The sequence below is a fragment of the Canis lupus genome, chromosome 35 (genome assembly GCF_048164855.1).
Source record: "Canis lupus baileyi chromosome 35, mCanLup2.hap1, whole genome shotgun sequence".
Lineage (NCBI taxonomy): Eukaryota > Metazoa > Chordata > Mammalia > Carnivora > Canidae > Canis > Canis lupus.
The window spans coordinates 8,591,455-8,616,172 of record NC_132872.1 but is presented as its reverse complement, the minus strand read 5'-3'; the positions used below and the strand labels follow the sequence as shown (position 1 = coordinate 8,616,172).

Below are 24,718 nucleotides of genomic sequence, written 5' to 3'. Positions count from 1 at the left end.
AGTAACCAAGAAACAGTGAATCCATCCTGGACTGGCATTTCCTCCCTCTCTTTTTTCATTTCCTCAACAATTAACCCTGATCTCTGAAATTACTTTCTAATTAAGCTAACTACATAAACCTTTGTCTCAGGGTAAACTTTCAAGGGAATCTAGGCTAAGAGACCTACCCTTGGTAGATTTTATATGACTGGATATGTGGTTCTTACTAAGATTCTATTATAGTTTTTTTTTTTTCTAATAACCAGCTCTTTCCAAATTACACATCAAATTTATGGAATAGTACACTTATCCTTGTCCTAGAGATTTTGGCAGGTCTCTATAATGTATCTTTCTTGAAATACTCTTTTTAAAAAGATTTTATTTGTTTATTCATAAGAGACACAGAAAGAAAGGCAGAGACACAAGCAAAGGGAGAAGCAGGCTCCATGTGGGAAGCTCGATACAGAACTCGATCCCAGGAACCCGAGATCACAACCTGAGCCAAAGGCAGATGCTCAACCACTGAGCCACCCAGGTGCCCATCTTTGTTGAAACCTAGAATCAAATAAGGCAAATAAAAAATACAGTTTTGCATTTAAAATTCTAAATGATAAAAGGTTTGCTCAATGTCAACTCTGCTACACATATTTTTAAATAACCTTTGGAAAGTCACTTAACCTATCCAGGCTTCAACCATAATCTTTATTAAAATGGAATATAGAGGCACCTGGGTGGCTCAGTCAGTTAAGTGTCTGCCCTCAGCTCCGGTCATGACCCCAGGATCCTAGGATCCAGGCCCACATGGAGCCTCACCTAGGGCTCCCTGCTCAGTAGGGAGGCTGCTTCTCCCTCTCTTTCTGCCACCATTCATGCTTGCTCTTTCTCTCTCTGTCTCTCAAATAAACAAATAAAATCTTAAAAAAAAAGGAATATAATTCTTACTTCACAGGTTGTTATAAGAATTCAATGAGGTAATATATGTGAAAATGCCCATTACCACCTCTGACAAATAACCTAGCAAGTAATGTTAACTGCTGTTATTACCATTATGAGATTATTTATTTTATTATTTATAAATTATTTATCTTATATTTGAAACTCTTCCCTCATGGGGACAAAACATCCATTTTATGGATTTGGTATTTCACCAAAAATTTTTCATTGCATTGTATTTTATAGCCCCTAACAAATCATTGAATCTATTTAATTCTCAGAATCAAGATAACTTCACAGAATAAACTGAAAAGACCTCTGATCAGATCTTTGAAATGAGAGACTTTAAGGCATTATTGCTTTAACGAACACCTTTGCCTCACAGCCAACCCTACCCTGCCCTTCCACCTTTAATGAGTGTACACAGGTCTCACGCAGTCTTTCATCAATTCAGCAAATACAGAGAAATTCCTATATGACGTGTTAAGTGGCAATGGAGCAACTAGATCATATAAAATGCATGTTTGCATTATTATGAGGTTAATAAAATGGCTAGGTTAATGAATCGGCTAGGTGGTCAGGAATAGGGGTCCTATTGCTGGATCCAGATCTATTCCTGTCCTAGCTGTGCTTTAGTGCCACCTGGTGGCATATCTAACGAAAGCTTGGCTACTGATGGAAATGTGGGTCCTGATCCGTAGGTAGTCCACAGCAGCAGCCATGATTCCAGGAATACTGAGTTGGCACTTGTTTCATTACCTTGATGAAGGAATACTTGGCCATAACATACAGGAACATGCCCTCTGCTTCCTAAGGCATAACTACCTGCCATTTAACCTTCCAGCCTCACCCCACCACAACCTCCCTTGGAAAGTAAGAGCTTTAGCCTCCACCCTGTCTTCACACCACCAATACACAAAAGGGATGAACATGGGACAGGAGTTAATAGTCAATTCCATTACATGTTAATTCTCATTATTTATGAGGCATAATATAATGTAGTTTTACAGTATTTACATATCCCAGGTCCTGTCCAAAACTGGTGATACATTAAGTAACAAAAATCAGAAGATGTTTGCTCTTACAGAACTTCCAGTTTAGTGGAAAATGCAGAAATTTATCACATAATCATACAAACAAATGTGACAGTGATATGAAGGAGAGAGTTTAGGTGCTTAAGCAGGACTGAAACAGAATCTAACATAATTAGAGAGATCTGAAAAGAATTCTCTGAAGAAATGATTCCTCTAAAAAGACTGAAGGTTGACTAGCAATGGAGAAGTAGATAATTTCTGGCTCAAGCAACAGAATGTGTAACTGAGATATTCTGAAACAAGGTGATGCCTTTTTAACTTCCCTTTGTAAATCATGTTTTCCTTCAATCTTTCACCGTTTTACAGAAAGCCATGAGTTTTGTTGGGCAGAAGGCAGAACAGGCAGCTGGGGAGGGAAGGGTCATTCTTTTGCTTTGAGAAGGATGGTCCCTTCTTTGAGTCCATGGCAGGGCCACTTCCTAGTAACCAGGCTTCAAGAGATGGAAACGGTCTACCTGCTTTTGTTGTTGTTGTCATTATTGTTTGTGGTTTTATTTGTTTTTAAATCAAATACCTCGGGCAACCCAGGTGGCTCAGCGGTTTAGCGCCACCTTCAGTCCAGGGCTTGATCCTGGAGACGCGGGATCAAGTCCCATGTCAGGCTCCCTGCATTAGGCCTGCTTCTCCCTCTGCCTGTGTGTGTGTGTGTGTGTATCTGTCTGTCTCTATGAATAAATAAAATCTTTTAAAAAATAAATCAAATACCTCCTTTTTAAATATCAAGAGACAAGACAGATGGATTGAAACAAAAGGCTTCTATTGTTACATCATCCTGGAGACAGGTCAGGGATACTACATAAATGAGGTTCCAACCCTACCAAGAAGGTCATGGAAGCTTCTCTAAGAAGAACCAAGGGAGAGAAAGAGAAAAGGTGAGGAAGTCCGACTGGAGTGCCTTCACTTTCCCTGGCAGGTGGAACAGTTCAAGGAGGCACTGCTGTGATTTAGAAAATGAGTGGTAGGAGAGGGATGATGGCTCTGGAAAAAGTGTTGATGGGTAGAGGCCAGAAGATGGTCGCACAGAACTGCATATACTCCCTGACGGTGGTGAGAAAGGAGAGATTGGAGCTATCATCATGTTCTTGGTTGAGTGAGGTAAGAGAGGCACTCAGAGATGCCAAGAACACTGGTGAGCCCTCACATTGGGATGAAATGCCGACCAATGAAAAACTAGGAAAACAAGGTCAGAAAGATGATCTCCTATATTTTCTTCCAAAAACATTATTGAACACATTGGGATGAAATGCCCACTGATGAAAAACTACAAGGTCAGAAAGATGATCTCCTACATTTTCTTCCAAATGCATTATCTTACCTTTCACATTTATATCTGCAATCCATACGGATATGATTTTTGTGCATGGTGGGACACAGAGATAGCCGGCTAACCCAGCACCATTTATTGAAAAGGTTAGCCTTTCCATACTGAACTACAGTGTAGCCTTGTCATCAATGAGACGAATATGTGTGAGTTTTGATTCCTCTATTCTGTTCCGATCGATCAAGTTCTCTCTTCTAGCTCCAATGCTACCCTGCCTTAATTACTATAGATATATAATAGTCATGATACCTAGTAGTGTAAATCCTCCAGTTTTTTCTTTCTTTTTTTTTCTCAGTTTTGTTTTTGTTAAGGCTGCTTTGGCTACTCTTGCTTCTTTGCATTTCCAGGTAAATTTTAGAACCAGCACCTAAATTTCCACAATAAAATCTCCTGCGATTTTGATTGAGATTATGTTGAAACTGTAGATTAATTTAGGAAAAATGATATCTTTATAATATTCATTCTTCCAATCTAAGAACATGCCAAATCAAGCAAGGCATTTAGGGTTCTTTCATTTCTCACAGTCGTATTTAGTAGCTATTTGTCCACTTTTAGTTATATTCCCAATTAAATTTATCCCTAAATTTAGCTGACTACAATCCTTTGATGCTATTATCAATGGTATCATATTTCAAATTTTATTTTCTATTTGTTTTTGCCTGGTATATAGAAAAAAATTTAACTCATACATCTTATTTCCAATAATTTACTTATCGACTCTAATAGTTATAGATTCTTTTGAATGGTCTACATATACAGTCATGTCATCTGAAAATAATCCTTTTCAATCCTTATTTATTTCTTTCTCTCACCTTATTGCACTTCCTAAGACCTCCAGAAAAAGTTGAATGGAAGTGTTGGCAGTAGGACTCCTTGTCTTATATCTCATATCAGTGGAAGCATTGTGAATATTTCATCATTTAATATGATGTCTCCTCTATATTTTTTAATATATTTATTAAATTAAGAAAATTCCATTTTATTCCATGTTTGCCAGGATTTTAAAAAATCATTAATGTCTCTTAATTTTTTTTAAGATTTTATTTATTCATTTGACATAGAGAGAGCCAGCACAAGCAAGGGGAGGAGCAAGGAAAAGGAGAGGGAGTCGCAGGCTTCCTGCTGATCAGGGAGCCCTTATGTGGGGCTCCATCCCAGGACCCTGGGATCACGACCTGAGGAGAAGCCACACACTTAACCAACTGAGCCACTCAGGTGCAGTTTTAAGTTTTCTGAAATGCTTTTTCTGTACTTGTTGCAATGAGCATGCACTTTCTTCTTCTTCTTCTTCTTCTTCTTCTTCTTCTTCTTCTTCTTCTTCCTCTTCCTCTTCCTCTTCCTCTTCTTCCTTCTTCTTCTTCTTCTTCCTTCTTCTTCTTTCTTCTTTCTTCTTTCTTCTTTCTTCTTTCTTCTTTCTTCTTTCTTCTTTCTTCTTCTTCTTCTTCTTCTTCTTCTTCTTCTTCTTCTTTACCTTGATAATGTGTAAGTTACCTTAATTGAGTTGTGAATAGTAAGCTACCATTGTGTCTGTGAAATAAATGCCACTGGTCATATGTTCATCCCTTTTTACATACAACTGGATTTTTTAAAGTGCTTGTTCAAAATTTTTGCATCTACATTCATGAGAAAGATCAGCAGATAATTTTCTTATAATTTCCTCATCAAGTGTAAGAAGCAAGGATATCCTGGCTTCATATAAAGTAAGATGTTCTTCTGTCTCTATTCTATTCTTTAGAAAATGATTTGTGGAAGACGTGTTTTGTTTCTTCCACAAATGTTTGTGAGAATTTACTTATATATCCACCAAACCTGGGTTTTCATTATGTAAAAGTGTTTCTCCTTCGACAATCTTTTTCTTTTTTTTTTTTTTAATTTTTATTTATTTATGATAGTCACACAGAGAGAGAGAGAGGCAGAGACATAGGCAGAGGGAGAAGCAGGCTCCATGCACCGGGAGCCGGACGTGGGATTCGATCCCGGGTCTCCAGGATCGCGCCCTGGGCCAAAGGCAGGCGCCAAACCGCTGCGCCACCCAGGGATCCCGACAATCTTTTTCATAAATAACACACTATTCAGATTTTATTTATCCCTGGCAGCTTTGGCTAGTTGTTATTTTTCAAAACTCTATCTTATCCAAATGTATTGGCTCCAAATAAATAAAAATTTCAGTGTATGTTTGATGTCTTTAAAGTCCATAGTAATATCACCTTCTTAATAACTGATGCAGGTAATTTATATTTACCTTTTTGTTACAATGATAGAAAAATAATAGGAAAATAATTAGGGTCCCCCAGGATTAAATAATTCAGGATGATATACCAATTTCAAAATCCTAATTTAATTCCATCTGGGAAAACCCTTTTTCCAAACAAGATAACGCTCACAGGTTTCAAGGATTATGACATGGATAATTCACTTTGGGCATCACCATCCAGCCCATTGCACCTTGGTTTGCAACTGTATTACAATGAGGTGCAGTTTTCTTTGTGTAGCATTCTTTGTATTTATTATGCTTGTAGTGGGCTGAGTTCTTTAATCCATGACTTGATTTATTTTAAAAGTTTTGGATAGTCTCAGCTATAAGCTCTTCAAAGGTTGCATCTACCTCATTCTATTTCCTCTGGGTTTCTAATATATTTTAGAGTTTCTGAATATGATTCACATGAAGAGTGCAGTATAACTTCTTGCCAAAGTAAATTGTTAAATATTCAGGTATTTGGTGGCGTGGCTATTAAATCATTGGTTGCTTGAAATCAGCCATGGTGACAGTATTTATACCATGGCAGTAAGTGGTATCATTACAAATCAAGATTTTCGGAGAGAAAAAAAAAAGATTTTTGGGGAGGTGGACAATGGGATGGGGTAATTTGGTGATGGTCATTTAAAAGGGCAGGTGGCAACAAGCACATGAGAAAATGCTCCGCATCACTTGCCATCAGGGAAATACAAATCCAAACCACAATGAGATACCACCTCACACCAGTGAGAATGGGGAAAATTAACAAGACAGGAAACAACAAATGTTGGAAAGGATGTGGAGAAAGGGGAACCCTCTTGCACTGTTGGTGGGAATGGGAACTGGTACAGCCACTCTGGAACACTGTGTGGAGGTTCCTCAAAGAGTTAAAAATAGACCTGCCCTACGACCCAGCAATTGCACTGCTGGGGATTTACCCCAAAGATACGGATACAGTGAAACGCCAGGACACCTGCACCCCGATGTTTTTTTTTGCACCCCGATGTTTATAGCACCAATGTCCACAATAGCCAAACTGTAGAAGGAGCCTCGGTGTCCATCAAAAGATGAATGGATAAAGAAGGTGTGGTCTATGTATACAATGGAGTTTTCCTCAGCCATTAGAAACGACAAATACCCACCATTTCCTTTGACGTGGATGGAACTGGAGGGTATTATGCTGAGTGAAATAAGTCAATCGGAGAAGGACAAACATTATATGGTCTCATTCATCTGGGGAATATAAAAAATAGTGAAAAGGAATAAAGGGGAAAGGAGAAAAAATGAGTGGGAAATATCAGAGAGGGAGACAGAACATGAGAGACACCTAACTGGGAAACGAACAAGGGGTGGTGGAAAGGGAGGTGGGTGGGGGGTGGGAGTGTCTGGGTGACGGGCACTGAGGGGGAACCTGGTGGGATGAACACTGGGTGTTATGCTATATGTTGGCAAATTGAACTCCAATAAAAATTTTTTTTAATTAAATAAAAGGGCAGGTGATGTGATGAGCACGGGGTGTTACATATACATAAATGATAAATCATTGCACACTATATCTGAAAAAAATCAAGATTTCTTTTTTCAGAGAGAGGGATTAAATACACATTTGTTACACTGTTTTGTTCTTTCTATTCTTGTGTCTCTCTATGCTTCAACTTGGATATTTTCTCTTGAATTGTCTTCCAGTTTACTAATTCTGTGTTCAGCTGTGTCCAATCTCATAAAATCAATTTATTAAGTTCTTAATTTCAGATACTGTATTTTTAGGCTACATATATCCATTTAATTTTTTTTATAGATTACAGTTGTCTGGTGAGATTTTCCATCATTTCATCTCTTTGGCCATGTTTTCCTTTATTTTCTTAAACATATGAATCACAGTTATTATAAATTCCTTGTCTGCAAACTTCAACATCTAGACCATCTGTGGCCCTAGTCAATTGTCTTCTTTTTCTCTTAATTATAGGCCCTATTTGTCTTGCCTCATTGTTTGCCTAGTAATTTTTTATAGTATGCCAAACTCTGTGTTACCTTCACCAAAGAGGGTTTTTTTCTGTCCTCTATTAGCATATAGGAGGAGAGGCTGATTGCCTCAATCCAGTTAAGTACTGACAGGGTTGGGACTAAGTTTCAGTTTTAGTAAGACTCAGATCTACCTCTAGTTCCCCTCTTTCTCAGGCTTTCTGAACCTGATATTCCTGATTTCCTGAACTTCTTATTGAGAGCCTGGTATGTTTCCATATCTTTGGCTCTAACACACTGTGAAAGATCCAGCTCTACCTTTCCAAAATTCTCAGCCCAGTTCTGTCATCGCCTGCCCCTACATTTTAAAATCTAGCAAATGTCTTCTTGAAGGGGAGACGAGCTGTGTGCATTTGATGCTTGTCCCCTCCCATGGCAGATCTTTGTTTCCTAAGTATCAGGAGACTGCAGGGGATTTCACTCTGCCTTTTAAAAGCTTTCAGCTTAGCTCTTCAGCTACCTGTATAGAACCAAAGCTTGACCAATGTCCTGTGAGGAAAACCAGACATGCATTTACTGTGCTTCAAGTTTCCTTTCTTCACTCCAACCCTTCATGATCACTAAAAACTTTATACATTTCTCTTTCTCTTAGCAGACTCTTCTGCCTAGATCACAACAGATCAGTAGCCCATGCCCAAGGCTGGCAAATGACTCTAGGAAGAGAAGTGGCAATTGTCCATCCACCTACCTTAGGACAGTTCTTTCCTTTCTGGAATTTTAGTATCATAAACTTGCTTTTACAGCTCTCAGATACCTTTAGAAATGTATTTTTAATTTGTATGGCTTTTGCAACAGAAACACTGGTCTGCCACTATCTTCTACCTCATACCTACTAGTAGAAGTCCCAACACTTAGTTTTTAAAAATATACTCAGGCAATTCTAATAAGCAGCCAATCTAAAGCAATAATGACTTCATCAAAGAAACGGTTACAAGACTGAGGTCTGAGGTGAGTTATCTATAAGGTACCTAGGCTTTCCCTTACTTTTACAAGATAAATAGACCCACATCGATTATGCATTTTATATTTCATGGGGGAAGAAAAGGAAAAAGTCCATAGAGCAGCAAAGCCATACTAACCATGGGTCACTCACTTTTTAAGACACATTCCCAGAAGTTCTAAACTTAAACTTCCATTTGTAAATCCTTGAACTGAACTGTATCACTTGCCCATTTCTATTTGTAAAGGAGGCAGGGAAATGTAACATTTGTTAACCTGAACACAATATCACCCCCATGAAAACTGAGCTTCCCTTCCTAAAGAAAAAATAAGAAAGGGACGCCTGGGTGGCTCAGTGGTTGAGCGTCTGCCTTGGCTCAGGTAGTGATCCTGGGGTCCTGGAATCGAGTTCTACATCAGGCTCCCCACAGGGAGCCTGCTTCTCCCTCTGCCTGTATCTCTGCCTCTCTCTCTGTGTCTCTCATGAATAAATAAATAAAGTCTTTTTTTAAAAAAGGCTTCTGCCTAAGTTTTAAAAGAATAAGAAAATGGTTATCAGGTGAGCAGCTAGCAATCTCTGCTACAGTTCCATTTTTAGCACTTTTAGCTTCTTTCTTATCTAATTCCTCTCTATAATTGTACCTGAGAAAAAACATTTTCTGCTCCAAATAACTTATCAAAAGCCCAGAGAATTATTCCATTTTATATTTTCTTGCAAGAAGCATGACTTCCATATCTGCAGTAATTCTTCATCAATGAGACAGAAATAATTTTACTGACATATTTCTTTGTCATTCAGTTCTTTTCTCAAATGAGAAAATTTCAAATTAAGAAATTCATTTTCAAAATAAGAAAACAACCCCATTTATAATTGCATCAAAAAGAATAAAATATTGGGACACCTGGGTGGCTCAGCGGTTAAGTGTCTGCCTTTGGCTTGGGGCCTGATACCGGGATCCAGGATCAAGTCCCGCATCTGGCACCTTGCAGGAAGCCTGTTCTCCCCCTGCCTGTGTCTCTGCCTCTCTCTCTCTCTCTCTCTCTCTCTCTGTCTCTCATGAATAAATAAATACAATCTTGAAAAAAAATAATAAAATACTAGAAATAAATTTAACCAGGGAAGTGAAAAGACCTGTACTCTGAAAACTATAAGAAATTGATGAAAGAAATTGAAAATGACATAAATAAATGGAAAGATATTCCATGCTCATGGATTGGAAGAATTATTATTTTTTAAAAGTCTATATTACCCAAAGCAATCTAAAGATCCAGTGCAATCCCTATCAAAATTCCAATGGCATTTCTCACAGAACTAGAACTAATAATTATAAAATTTATATAGAACCACAAAAGATCCTGAATAGCCAAAACAATCTTTGAGAAAGAACAAAGCCAGAGGTATCACACTCCTTCATTTCAAAATGTACTACAAAGCTATATTAATCAAAACTGTATGGTATTGGAATAAAAATCATACACAGAGATTAATGGAACAGAATGGAGAGCCCAAAAATAAACCCGTATATGGTCAGTTCATTTTTGACAAATGAGGCAAGAATGTACAATGGGGAAAGGACACAGTCTCTTTGATAAATGGTGTTGGTAAAACTGGACAGCTACATGCAAAAGAATAAAATTATACCACTATCTCCCATCATAGACAAAATTAACTCAAAATGGATTAACGCCTTGTATATAAGACCTGAAAACATAAAACTCCTAGAGGAAAACATAAGCAGTATGCTCCTTGACTCTGGTCTTAGCAGTGTTCCTTTGGATCTGACTCCAAAGGCAGGGGGAACAAAGGAAAAATAAGCAAATGGAAATATATCAAACTATAAAGCTTCTGCATAGCTAAGGAAACTATCAACAAAGCAAAAACGCAACCTACTGAATGGGAGAAGATATTTACAAATCATATGTCTGATAAGAGGTTAATATCCAAAATATATAAAGAACTCATACAACTCAATAACAAAAACTAAACAATCCAATTAAAAAAATGGGCAGAAGGTCTGAATAGATATCTTTCCAAGGAAGACATAGAGATGGCCAACAATCACATAAAATGATGCCCAACATCACTAATCATCAGGGAAAAGCAAATCAAAACCACAATGAAATATCATTTGTAACTGCCAAAGCGACTATTATAAAAAAAGACAAGAAATAACAAGTGTTGATAAGGATGTGGAAAAAAGTGAACCCTCGTGTACTGTTGGTGGGAATATAAATTGGTGCAGCCACTATGGAAAACAGTATGGAGGTTCCTCAACCAATTAAACATAGAACTACCATATTATATAGGAATTCCACTACTGGGTATTTATCCAAAGAAAACAAAGACACTAACCTGAACAGATATTTTCATAGAAGCATTATTTACAATAGCCAAGTTATGGAAACAACCTAAGTGTTCATCGATGATGAATAGATAAAAAAGATGTAGGGTGTGTGTGTATTGTATTATCATAATATGATACGATTTTATATATATGTAAATATATATAAATAGTATATACCCACATATTATTTATATATAAATGTCTATAAATAAGTACACACATATAAGTGAAATCTAAAACAAACAAACAAACAAACAAAAAACCCAAGTAAAACAAAAGCAAACAAACAAAAAAAACAGACTGTTATACAAAGAATAGATTGGTGGTTGCCAGAGTCAGAGAGCCTGAGGAGGGAGGACAAAGTGGGTAAAGGAGATCAAGAAACATAAATGTCAAAAAAAAAAAAGAAACATAAATGTCCAGTTATAAAATAAATAAGTCATGGGGGCATAATGTACAGCATGGGAATATAGTCAATAATATTTTATTAACATATTTATATGGTGACAGATGATAACTAGTCTTGCGGTAATCATTTTGCAATGTATACAAAAGTTGAGTCACTATGTTGTACACCTGAAACTAATATATTACATGTCAATTATAACTTAGTAAAATACATTTTTCATTCAATGACTTCTTTTCTCACCTCTGAAGCCTACAGATCTCTGCCAAACTGCTTCAAGGAATCAAGCTTTCAAAATGAGCTTTTAAAAATATGTTTTGGGGCACCTGGGTGGCTCAGAAGGTTTAGTGACTGACTCTTGATTTCTGCTCAGGTCATGATCTCAGGGTTGTGGGATCCATCCTTGCACCATGGGCTCCACACTGGACATGGAGCCTGCTTAGGATGCTCTCTCTACCTCTCCCTCCCTCCCCCAACCAGCTCACACACTTTCTCTCTCTCTCTCTAAAAATAAAAAATAAAATAAAATAATTATTAAAAATAAAAATATGTTTTAATGGAACACACTGTTTTAAAATAGCTTTGGGATCCCTGGGTGGCTCGACAGTTTAGTGCCTGCCTTCGGCCCAGGGCGTGATCCTGAGGTCCCGGGATCGAGTCCCACATTGGGCTCCCTGCGTGGAGCCTGCTTTTCCCTCTACCTGTGTCTCTGTCTCTGTCTCTCTCAGTGTCTCTCATGAATGAATAAATAAATATTTTTATAAATAAATAAATAAATAAATAAATAAATAAATAAATAAATAAAAGCAAGCTTTGTACTGGGGTGCCTGAGTGTTATAAGGTTAAAGTTGGTTAAAGCATCTGACTCCTGGTTTCAGCTCTGGTCATGATCTCAGGGTCCTGGGAAGGAGCCCCCATAGGGCTCTGTGCCCCCCATCAGACTCCCTGCTGAGCACAGAGCCTGCTTAAGACTCTCCTTCTGCCCCTCCATCCTGCTCTCTCTCTCTTAAAATAAATATTCTTTTATAAACAAATAAATACAATAGTTTTGTGCTCTCATGTGACAAAAAGTTAACGACCCTAAAGGAAAGATACAACTTGGGATCTTTCTTAATTAGAGCCAATAAAAATATATTAATAACAATGATCAGTTATTTTATATATCTTTGGTAAAAGAGAGAAGAGGCTTAAGTTTTTGTAGGTTGGTGGTTATTAAGACCACAAAAACTATGAAGGAGTGAAATATATTACCATGGAAATTAATTGAGTCAATTTTAAGGCATGTCAAAACAAAGAGTAGAAAAATTCCTCTTGCATATGATTCTATTTAGAGAGGGAAAGCAAGACTAAATGACCACTGTAACTCTTTGAGATTTCATGAATAATATGGAAATATAGCTTAAAGGTATTTGACAAATACAGACACTGATTATGAAAAATTCTAATTTTACATTATAATAAAATCCCAGGTACTTTCAATGATATTCTACAGGCAGCTGTTGGAAGGCAGGTGCTAGAAAAGAACTTGATATCATTGTTAATATTTTCACGGTGAGTAGAAAATTACTAACTTCTCCTTTTGGTTGATTCAGAGTAAATAAACAGGATTAGGGAAACTAGTTAAAAGAGAGGGGGAAAGAGAAGGAAAGAAATCACATATTTGCCACCAATTAAGAAGGTGCTACTTTGTTAACTGTTGCTCCTGTTTGGGGAGGAAATTTTTCGCTGCTCTGATTCTGTCGTCATGGCAATGAAAATTGCATATAACAATGATTCGCTGAAGCATGAGACAACTCTGGAAGAAGAGGCACTGCGTAGGAGGAAGTAACAATTGTTGACGCCCCAGGTACTAGGCACTTTACGTTATCTCATTTAACCCTGACATGAATACTGGGGCGTATCTTCTATTTTCAAAGGGGGTAAACTGAGGTCCATAAAGCATCATGACAGGGAACATGTAAGTGGAGTTGGAACTCGGGTGTTTCTGACTTTAGAGCTCCTGCTATATCACAGTTCTTCCAGACCAAAACAGGTGGAGACTTTTTAACCCTAGGCCCTCAGCATGAATTTCAAATGTATTTTTCTTATTCCTTTGAAAATTGAAAGCAAAAATAAATTGATATCTAATAGAAAGAAAAGAGCTTAGCTTTTTTCCCGGGATTCAGCCTGTAGGGTTATTGTATTTATATCCAAGCCCGAAATAATATGTTGCAATGCTGTTCTAGATAGAAATCTAGTACATATTTGGAATACTTAAGGGAAAAAATATAAAGTGATGGGAAATGAGCTGGTAAAGCAAGCGTATCTAAATAACAACTGAATGATGATATTTTATGCAGATTCTAATATAATCTAACAATTAAAAAAATTTTTTTAAATTGTCCCACAGTACCTTCCTGGACAACTAAGAATCAGATTGTCTAAAACATCAGTAGCATCCAAATAGCTATCTTTAGAGTATACGAGCCTTTTGGGGTGCAGGGATTGGTTTTTTTCTGCCTTTTTTTTTTTTTTTTTGGCTTGGGGTTTTAATTTTTTAATTTTTGCTGAGAGGAGACCGAGAGGTATAGACGCAGCTGTGGAATAAAGACAAGAGAAAATTGGGGACAGTGATGGGAATGCTATGCCCATTTTTCTCATTTCTTATCAGTACGTGGCTGTACTGATGGATGAGCTCAAATTCCTCTGAGAGCAGTAACATGGCAAAAGGCCAAAGGAAGTATATTTATGAAAGACTGCAGGAGACTGAACACAACAGACCCACCTTTGTCTAGGTGACCAAATGCATACAGAATCAGAGAGACTACTCTTCCTTTCCCCCAACCCCACCAGGAAACACAGCCTCGGCATATAGCAGGTCAAGGGCAGCAGTGCCCAGCAGAGAAGCATCCTCAAACAAAAGCTCTTTGCCAGGGGAAGTTACCTCTCTTGTGGTTTGCAGTCATGGGGTCACACAAGAGTTGAAGAGCACAGACATAATTATTTATGAGCATATGTGAAACACCAGAATTGTGGAGGCTGCTTGAAACAGCTGGGGGAAATCTTTGAGAGGGAAGTGAGGTCCTGTGAGAGCAAGGAGAGCTAAGGAACAGGCTGGGCATAAATGTCACACAGTCGTAGTCATACTCACAATTTGGCGAAGCCTTGAATGGCTGGGTTCCATGATTTCCAGACAGAAAATATTTACACTAAAGAGGGGCACCTGGCTGGCTCAGTCAGTGAAGCATGTGATCTTGATCTCAGGGTTGTGACTTTGAGCCCAATGTTGGGGGTAGAGATTGCTTAAAAATACAATCTTAAAAAAAATTACACTAAAGAAAAAATTCCTTGAAGGAAATAGTGATATATCATGAATCACAGAAGTTGCAATCTTCACATTATTTGTGATCACTGTTTTTGACAAAATGTGATCCTGCCATGGTTAAAAGAAAAAGAGACTCGGGAGGAGGGCTCATAAAATGAGGGTATTCATTTGACTGAGAGAGTATGGTATATTAGCTATGTATCTTCCCTGTAGGATATTGTCTATCTTGGAAATTTAAACCCAATTACTTGATTCAACTATCAATGTATAGGTAGTGATGCCGATATATTTCATTTACTGTTGAAGTTGAGGAATTTGCATTCTATTTCTAAGGAATATTGTATCTGATGCCTCCTTTAATTTCTAAAAATCTCAAAACATGTAAGATTGGTCACATAAGTCATCACAGCTAGTACAGTAACAACTTTCTTTGTTGATTCAGAGGCATGAGGAGCCCAAAGACAAGTGGTCATGTCAACTTCAAGTTCAATGAAATAATCATTGTGTGCCCCTGGTGGAAGCATTCTCCTCTTTGGAATAAAGACTTCTAGACCAGTGGAACCTAAAGATATGGGGCCAAGAAGCAAAAATCTTGTGTGTTACTAGGGGAAAAAGTGAGAGGAGGCAGTGGCATTTTCAGGATCCTTGGATCCATGAATCCTGGCTATGGAAGAAACAGTTTCAAATATTATACACTAAATTTAGAAGAAATACTGCATCCTGGAATATGCTGGCGGACGCTGTCTCTGTTCTGTAAAGTATTTGTAGCTGGCACCATAGCTAGTTATTTGGAGAGACATCCCCCTATTATTTTAAGCCAGCTTCTTGGAATAATGGAGAACATGAAAAGACCAGTGAATTCCATGGCCTTGGGTACTTTGCTGCACTTCCTTTGTTGTGAAATTAAATTCCTGGCTGGAAGTGATGCGATGTGGAATACCATGACAGTGGAAAAGGCATTCTACAAATCTATGGATAGTAGTTCCGGTGGAAGCATTTATATACAGAGGAGGAAAATCCATATTTAGAGTAAGTTTATTTTTAAGTAAGGGCAAAGTGATGCACTTTCCATGATGAAAGCTGTCCAGTGTAATCAGCCTGCCAACAGCTGATCACCCCAGGGAATGATGCCATAACGGGGGCTCAACGTTGGTCTCTGCTTCTGGCCATTTGGCCATGAGCAGTGCCTATAGCTAGGCTGGCCTCAATGAGTGTTCTTCCATTTTGCCAAGCCCAGTGCATAACCTCAATCCCTGCCACCATAGCTACTTGTTCATGAGTCCATTAGGCAATGACAGGAGGGGCTGGGGAAAGAGACTGACTGGTATCCACAGAACATGCCATTCTATGCACTTGATTATTAAAATACTCTTCTGCCAAGATCACCCTCTGGTAAGAATTCACATGGGACACAAGTATCTTCACACTATTTGCCCATTCTCATACCTCTTCCCCAGACTTCCTTGTTACCACTTTTCTAATCACACTCCTGAGTCCTGACCATCCAGCCAAACCACTGGCCACAGCCCATGAGTCAGTATGCAATCACACACCTGGCTGTATCTCCTTCCAAGCAAAATAAACAACTTGGTGCACTGCTCAGAGTTTAACTCACTTTGGAAGATTTCCCTTCACTGCATGCTTTCAAGGCTGTCCCAGAGAGGGGCTGTACATAGTAAGTATGGCAGTTGTCCACATTGGATTGGTGCCTGCAAATCACACAAAAACATCTGTATAATCAGTCTTGAGCTTTTTCTTGCTCAGTCAACTGGTCTTAGAGAAATTCTCACAAGGCTGTAAGGACAGGCTGAGACAGAGAAGATAATATAGCAGAAGAGACCATCATCATTTGGACCACTTCCTCATGCAATGTGTTTGTGCCTTCAGGGTCTATTTCATACCTGTTGGGCTCAAGCCCAGTCTCACGTACACCACTAACCTTCACAGGTGGAAGTGCAAAGGCTGCTTCTACTAGAAAAAAAAAAAGCCTTGATTAAATTTAGAGGTCCAAATTCCCTCATCTTCACTGGAATCTACCATATGGTCTTGATCCCATTCCATCCCGGTAAAGATCTATTTTTAACAGAATAGATACTGTAGGGTTGGAAATTCAATTTGTGTCATAATTCAGCCACTTGCAAAAGGAAGCTCTGGGTTTGGTTTTAAGAAATCTTGACTTTGTGGTTAAAGGAAATAAGGATCTCTTTCAAGAAAGTGATAGAAGCTTTCAGGTCAGTCAATGTGAAGCCCTGAGCTCATCATTTTCTTCCTCTACTTTTTCCAGTGCACTTGAAAACAACCAACCAATCCCACTAAGTTCCTCATTGTGACTAAAATGTACTGAGGTTGCTAATACTTGGTGCCTCAGAGCCTTGCTTTCTGTAGTTGATGAAAGATTTCCAAACACGATAATTTTATTAACATTATTGCCACTTCATGCCACTGGAAACAGCGTCAGTCATGGGTGCCCTTAAATCTAATCAGAGAACCAATTCCATAAAATACAAAGTCAATTCCAAGAACTCATCCTTAAGACCCTGTTCCTCTGGGGACACCTGGGTGGCTCAGTCGGTTAAGCATCCAACTCTTGATTTTGGCTCAGGTCATGATCTCACAGTCATGAGATCAAGCCCTGTGTCAAGATCTGTGCTGAGCGTGGAGCCTGCTTAAGATTCTCTCTCTCCCTCCACCCTTCCCTCCGCTTAGCTATTTCTCTCTCTTTCAAATAAGTAAGTAAAATCTGATTTTATTTATTTCAGAGACACAGAGAGCATGAGAGCACAAGCAGGGGCAGGGGCAGAGGCAGAGGGAGAGGGAGAAGCAGGCTCCCTGTGGAGCAGAAAGCCTAACATGAGGCTCAATCCCAGGACTCTGGGATCATGACCCTAGCTGAAGGCTGACGCTTCACTGACTGAGCCACCCAGGAGTCCCAATAAATAAATTTAAAAAAAAATTAAAAAGATTCTGTTCCTCTGGAACCATAAATTCTGGTACCAACTTGTGTATGGATCACTGTTCAACTGGAGAACTAGTAGGTTGCATGCACATGCACATATGCACATACACACACACAGAGAGATCTGGGGCTAGATATAGGTATATACATAGATACAGATATAGACATAGACATAGAAGGATTTATTACATGCAGCTGGCTTACCCGGTAGTGGGGGCGGGCTAAGCAATTCTGAAGTCCATAGGGCCCACACTGGAAGGGAGATCACATGCACGCCAGAGCTCTACAGGAACAAGGTAAGGGTTGTCACTCACAGTTCAGCATCTCTGCACTCAGAGAAGGCCTGCTCCTCTTTCAAAGGCCTTCCAATGATTAAGTCAGGCCCACCCAGCATAATCCCCCTGATTAATTCAAAGTCAACTTATGAGGGGACTCTAATCATGGCTGCCACATCTCTTCTCAGAAGCACCTAAATTAGAGTTTCCTTGAATAACCTGGAGAAGGTACCTGTTGCTACCATCCTCCAGCTCTCACATCCTAACCGGAGACATACGAGAAATGAAATTGTGGGGACTTTAGTTCAGCCTAGCCAAGGTGAGATGTCAAAAGCTACTGCAGGAAGCTACCAGAGGAATTTAAGGAGGGGAGAAACACATTCGGTTATTTTTTTAAAAGAATACTCTAGCAGCAGTAGCATAGAGAATTGATTGGCAGCTGGGCAGGAAGGCAGGAATTTCAGCCTGATACCACAGTAATCCAGGCCAGACGTGAGAAAGGCCTGAACCAAGGCAGTGACAATAGAAAGGAGAGGTGGGGATGGGTCAGCAGAGAGACTCTAGAGAACTTAATGATTCACTGTGAGAAGTGAGAGAGGATTTACTTGGCAACTGATTGAATGTTGGTACCAATCACAGAGATAAGCAGCACAGAAAAAAAAAAACCTCAGATTTGGGGAAAAGATCAATAAATTTCCCTTTATTATCTATTTAACGGGCTATGAAATAAAGACTTGTGTACAAATCTATAGTTCAGAGAGGTGACAGCTGCAGAGTGGGAGGCCAGAGTATATGCTCAGACAGGAGTCATGATGAGAACCAGATTGTCCAGAGCAGGTACAGAGAATGAGAAGCTGAGGAGAGGGCTTGGCTCATAACCTTGTTGCAGCTGAGATCACAAGCCAGTTTTTTCTATTGATGCTATACCAAATCACCACATTTTTGGTGGCTTAACCAGTACAAATCTATTATCCTACAGTTCTAGAGGTCAAAAATCCACAGTGGGTCTTCTTGAGCTAGAATCCAGGTGGGCAGGGGGGCTTTGCCTGCTTCTAGAGGCTATCTGCACTTCTTGCTTTTTGGCCTTCTTCCTCCAACTCCAACAGCAGGTGGAGACTTTCTCCTGTTATCCCTCTCCTGCCTCCGTCTTCCACTTTGATGAGAACTCCTGTGACTACTTTGGGGCACACCCACATAATCCCTGATGATCTTCCTATTTTAAAGTCAGCTGATTCGCAACTTTTATTCCATGGGCAACCATGTGACCCAATATATTCACAAGTTCTGAAGATCAGGACATAGATGTTTGGGGGGCCATTAGTCTGCCTACCACATTGTCCCAGCTCACTCATCACATGAGCCTCCTACCTTCGCGGCCATTTCTATTCCCTCTGCTGAATCTTCCTCTGCTCAACTTTAAATGTTAAACATTCTCTTTTCCATCTCCAAGTGATTTAATCCATTCCCACGGCTTTACATGCCATTTCAGTGCGTTTCTCCTGCTAGAATGTTCTTCTGCTCTTCACACTATTATTGGTTTCTCCTTCAAGAGGTCTTCCCTATTCACTATATTTATAATGGGTCCCCCATTATTCACTCTATGTTTCTTTATGGCACTAATAATAATTTGTAACTGTTCGTTTATTATTTGTTTACCAAAGATTTCCCCAATTCGAATTAAGCTCCAGGAAGGCAAAGGCCTTGTCAAGGTTATATTCCATTGTACTTAGCCCAGTGCCTAGTACAGAACCTAGTGCAGAGTAGGCACTCAAAAAAACTGTAGAATGAATCAATCAATAAGCGAAAGAATGAGCAGATGAGAGAAAGAACCTTTAAAAGAGGCTATGATACAAAGATCGGAGAGTAGAATGAATACCAGGAGAGAAAAATGTCTCAGATGCCACAGCTGAAGGAGTGATTTATCAAAAACTTAAATAATATAAAAGGGTTAAGCAAGACAAGGAGACAAAAATCCCGCTGAATCCTTGTCACTTAAGAAATTCCAATATTAGAGACAAGTCAGATTGGAGTGAGCTAAGGAGTGTATAGGAAATGAGAAAGTACAGAAACATAGCCCTCCTGGGGTGTCTGGGTGGCTCAGTGGGTTGGGGCGTCTGACCCTTGGCTTCAGCTCAGGTCATGATCTCAGGGTTGTGAGACTGAGCCCCAAGCCAGGCTCCACGCTGTGTACAGAGTCTGCTTGAGATTCTCTGCCACTCCCTTTGCTCCTCTCCCTGCTTGTGTGCTCTCTCTCTCTCTCTCTATAAATAAATAAGGAAAATCTTTAAAAAGAAAGAAACATAAGAAAGAAGGGCATAACTTCAGGTGGCAGAGGAGGAAATGGATGTTGATTTTCTCAACTGAAAAATAAAGACAAGGTCAAATTCTTGGAGTAGGAGATGAGATGCCAGGTATAGTTTGAGAAGAGAAGTAAAAATGTATAAAAGCTACTGAAGGTATAACGGAAGTGGAGCAAACCAATGGTAGGAAGGCTGAAATCAGGATGAAAATGCTTTGCTTTCCTTCAGTGCTTTAATCATAGTAAAGTTCAGCCCTGTGCATAGAGAAAATGCAACAATTCACAGTCCTCATGGGAGAAAATGATACTATCTTTAGCTTCTGATCTCTGCAGATCACAGCACTGTATGAAGGAGGTCAGGCCTAAGTCGCATGGCAAATGGCCAGCACTCATGGTCTTCCGGTAATGCATTTGAACCATGCAGATATTGCTACCGCAGAAGCCTAAGGGACCAACAAAGCACAAAGGACAAATTACAATAACATCGTCAAGAACCCACATGGAGAGAGTCTGAGAAGCTACAGAGGGGAGGTAACTATGTGAGCTGGGCCTTTAGGAGAATTCACCCAGACAGGTGAATTTTGATTCAAATTACCATTCAGAAAAAAAAAAATTACCATTCAGTGAGCATCTTCTTTGCACCAGGCATGAGCTATATGGTTTAAGCACACAATTTACTACCCCCACACAAACACCCTAGTAAGAAGAATTAGGTTCAAGGCACGAAGGTTGAGCGACATCTACAAGGGACACGATGTATGCTTATAGAAATAGTGAAGAATTGATACAAGCCTGGAATTGATACAATGCTCTCTCCAGTCTTCCTTCCTGCCTATCATAACATGAAGAGATGGAAAGACGCAGTCAGAAAACAGCCTATCAGAATAAACCATGGATACAACAGATGCAGAAGCACTAATACTGCCTGTATTTTTCTATGGCATAAGTGCTTCATGTTACCTGGACACGGACTCTGGAAGCTACTAGTCAACTCCGTATATTCTGAGAAATTATGTAGGATTCAGAGCTACTTCTGTACCTGGCCCTGTCAAAGCAGTTAGTGCCCACGTGCCCTGTTCCCTGCCCCCAGTGGAGTCAATCTACTTTACACTATCAAAGGATAGAAGGAAATGCATATCAAAATTTTCCATAATCCTGGGTTCCTGGGTGGCTCAGTTGGTTAAGTGTCTGCCTTCAGCTCAGGTCATGATCCCAGAATCCTGGGATTGAGCCTCGCTTCGGGCTCTCAGATCTGCGAGGAGCCTGCTTCTGCCTCTCTCTCTCTCTCTCTCTCTCTCTCTCTATCTCTCAGGAATCAATAAATAAAATCTGAAAAATTTTTTTCCAAACTTCTGAGAAACATATATGTTATATAATCAGAAGTCCTTGAGGTGACCATGTGGGAGTGGTTACCCTCTCAGAGGAAACATAGAAAAACAGGAATGCTGACTGATACTTATGGTCAACACAATGCCATGATATGAGAAATCGAGTTAAGATCTGAGGCCACAGATCCATCCATATCTGAAAAATCCCACATGGCAAAAGTTTTGTTAGAAATTCAGAGTATCAAATTCAACTACATAAATGAAATAGCTCACCCCCCGATTGAGAATTCAAAACTAAGAATACAGAATTTATGAACAGGTTGCCATAAGCTAACTTGTCACTTGCCATGGATTTGACTTACCTGCATCAAAGAGTGAAGACAGCTGTAGACAGTCTCCTGTCTCAGAGAGGCACCTGATGTCCCCTCAGAAAACCTTCTGGTATGAATTGAACTGAGGTGGGTTGGAGAGACTTGCTCTGGTTCACAGGAAATCCCACAGTACAAGACCTCAGCTGCACCAGGATTTTGGGGACACTCAAGGGTCTCACAACCACAGAGAGTCACTCAGGGGTTTGAACTCATCACCATGTCCTTTCAGGGACCTCTGGCGAGAACACTGTTCCAGGCCCATTAGATGTGGGAAAGGATGATCCTAGTACCTTGCCAAGCCCAAAGGTTCTGGAGGATTCTTAAGAGATCAAAACACAGGCTTATCAGGATGGGTCTGAGACCTCAGTAGCAGACTACTGCCAGGCTGTATGAAGTACCCCACTTCACTGGCCTCTCTGGGCAACCACGCCACAAAGAATCGCAATGGGTGATATATCTAATCATGGTCCTTTTAATCTGACAAGAAGTAAAAACTAGAGCAAAATGGTAGGTGGGAATCTAGTTACTTTCCTTGGTGCTTTACATGTTATCTCATTGAATCCAATTTTGAGGTATAATACACAGCATTTTTGTACTAAAGGTGATAGTTCCTCTCACACTCCATTTTGAGAAGCTAAGGCCCAGTTTGGAGACTTAGGGACTACATTACAGCCCTCTCCTCTGAGCCAAAGGCAGATGCCCAACCACTGAGCCACCCTTTGCCCATTTTTAAATTGTGTTGTTTATTTGAGATTTCTTTTTTGCCTTGTTGAGTTATAGGAATCCTTTATACATTCTGGATATTAGACCCTCATCAGATCAACTATTTGCAAATATTTTCTCCCATTCTGTGGGTTGTATTTTCACTCTTTTGATACTGTCCTTTCATGTACAAACATTTTTAGTTTTTTTTAAGATTTTATTATTTATTAATGAGAGAGAGAGAGAAAGAGAAAGGCAGAGACACAGGCATTGGGAGAAACAGGCTACATGCAGGGAGCCCAACGTGGGACTCAATCCTGGGTCTCCAGGATCACACTCTGGGTCGAAGGCAGCGCAAAACTACTGAGCCACCCGGGCTGCCCACATTTTTAGTTTTGATGGAGTCTAAGTTACTTGCCTTTTCTTTTGTTGCCTGTGATTTTGGTGTCATATTTACAAAATTATTCCCTAATTTGAAGCCATAAAGATGTAGACCTATTTTTCCTTCCGAGAGTTTCATAGTCCTGTCATAATTTTGTATGAAGTGTGAGGTAAAGCTTCAACTTCATTCTTTAACACATGGATCTTTTACACATGTACACATCCAGTGTCCCAGCACCATTGCTGAAAAGACTATTCTTTTCATATTGAATGTTCGTGCACCATTGTAAAAAATAAGTTGACCATAGAGATATGGATTATTTCTGGACTCACAGTTATATTCTATTGAATGTATAGATCTTATCTCATGCCAGAACCACACTGTCCTGATTTCTGAGACTTTGTAGTAAAATTTGAAATCAGGAAATGTGAATTTTCTAACTTTGTTTTTCAAGATTATTTTAGCTATCCTGTGTTTCTAGAATTTCTGTATAAATTTTAGGATCAGCTTGTCAATTTCTACCAAAAAAAAAAAAAAGCCCCACACACAGCTGGAATGATGATAGGGACTGTGTTGAATCTCTAGACCAATTTGGGGAGTATTGCCATCTTAACTATGTTAATTTTTTCATCTGCAAAAATAGGATGTCCATCTATTTATTTAGGTCCTCCTTAATTTCTTCAGGAAATACAAATCTTGCACAGGAATCAAAAATGAGAGACTCTAGGGGAACACTTAGAAAAAAGGAAAATCTGGGATGCCTGGGTGGCTCAGCGATTAAGCCTCTGCCTTCAGCTCAGGGCGTGATCTTGGGATCCAGGATCGAGTCCCACGTCGGGCTCCCAGTGAGGAGCCTACTTCTCCCTCTGCCTGTTTCTGTGTCTCTCATGAATAAATAAAGAAAACTTAAAAAAAAAAAAGGAAAAGCTGCCTAAAAACTTTTCAATCTCCATAAGGCTGGACTATAGTCAGTACATGTGTGTTCCATGAGATCCCTTTGTTTCCTTAAAGTAAATCTGATATGCTTAACCTGGCTCGAATGGGTTTCTACTCCTGGTAATCAAATGACCCTGGGCTAAGACATTACCTATCAAGATCAGTAAGACTTTGGAAAGTTCAGAAAGGGTCTAAAAATCAGCACTGGTAAACAGCAAAGCTGAAATTTGAACTCAGCTCCAACAGACTCCAAAATCTATGTTTTCCCCTTCACCATCCTTTGAAGCCTTGAGTTTATTTGTTTCCCAACGTACCTTTAAGAGTTAGGCCAACCTGCAGACCTACTAAGTAATTTATACATCGAATTGCACATCTGCCTTCTCAAATAATTTTTCTTAAATGGCGTTTCTGATTTTACATTTGGCTCTCTACGCCTATTCTTCATCTTTCAGCTATAACCCCTAAAAGTTTCCCTTTTTATGATTTTTCTATGCTTAGTGGTTGAAGCTTTGATTCTTCACACTCTGAGGATTATGGGAGAAATTGCTTTATTCTTGAATATTATGCTTCTATTAATATATCCCAACATCATGTTGGCTTTTAATAATAGCACAATTCTATGGTACCTCTCATCTTGCTCCAAAAAATTATGGACATTTGCAAACCCCAGCTTTATACCAATCAATATGACAGTGTGGAAAAAAGGAAACGCTATCTATACAGTTTTAGCAGGCAGATTTTCTTCTCTTCTTTCTTAATAACAGTGGGAAGTCTTCTCCAGTAACAAATAACCCAGAAGAGACAAAGCCCAGAGAGGAGGCACAGAAGCTGGAGATGGTGTATTTTTAGTCATTTGATTAAATTATGGAGATGTGAAGTTGATAATTTAT

General features: G+C 39.3%; 1 protein-coding gene and 1 long non-coding RNA gene across 9 annotated transcripts in view; one reads left to right on the top strand and one right to left on the bottom strand.

The window, feature by feature from the left end:
- IGSF11 (immunoglobulin superfamily member 11) overlaps positions 1 to 24,718 on the bottom strand; it is a 199,470-nt gene that overhangs the window by 136,200 nt on the left and 38,552 nt on the right. For 3 of the 5 annotated variants that reach the window (XM_072812100.1, XM_072812096.1, XM_072812094.1), the window contains one exon: positions 17,740 to 17,818. The exons of 1 other annotated variant lie outside the window; for it this stretch is intronic. In XM_072812100.1, the coding sequence (XP_072668201.1) occupies positions 17,740 to 17,818 (79 nt within the window). Of the gene's footprint in view, positions 1 to 17,739; positions 17,819 to 24,718 lie in introns of those variants that run through there. One more of the 5 variants, XM_072812103.1, reaches the window with a different exon arrangement.
- LOC140624992 (uncharacterized) overlaps positions 13,041 to 24,718 on the top strand; it is a 46,139-nt gene continuing 34,461 nt past the window's right edge. For 3 of the 4 annotated variants that reach the window (XR_012024404.1, XR_012024405.1, XR_012024402.1), the window contains exons 1-2: positions 13,041 to 13,121; positions 15,022 to 15,608. This is a non-coding gene — a long non-coding RNA (uncharacterized lncRNA). Of the gene's footprint in view, positions 13,122 to 15,021; positions 15,609 to 20,442; positions 20,641 to 24,718 lie in introns of all 4 variants that reach the window. The other variant, XR_012024403.1, reaches the window with a different exon arrangement.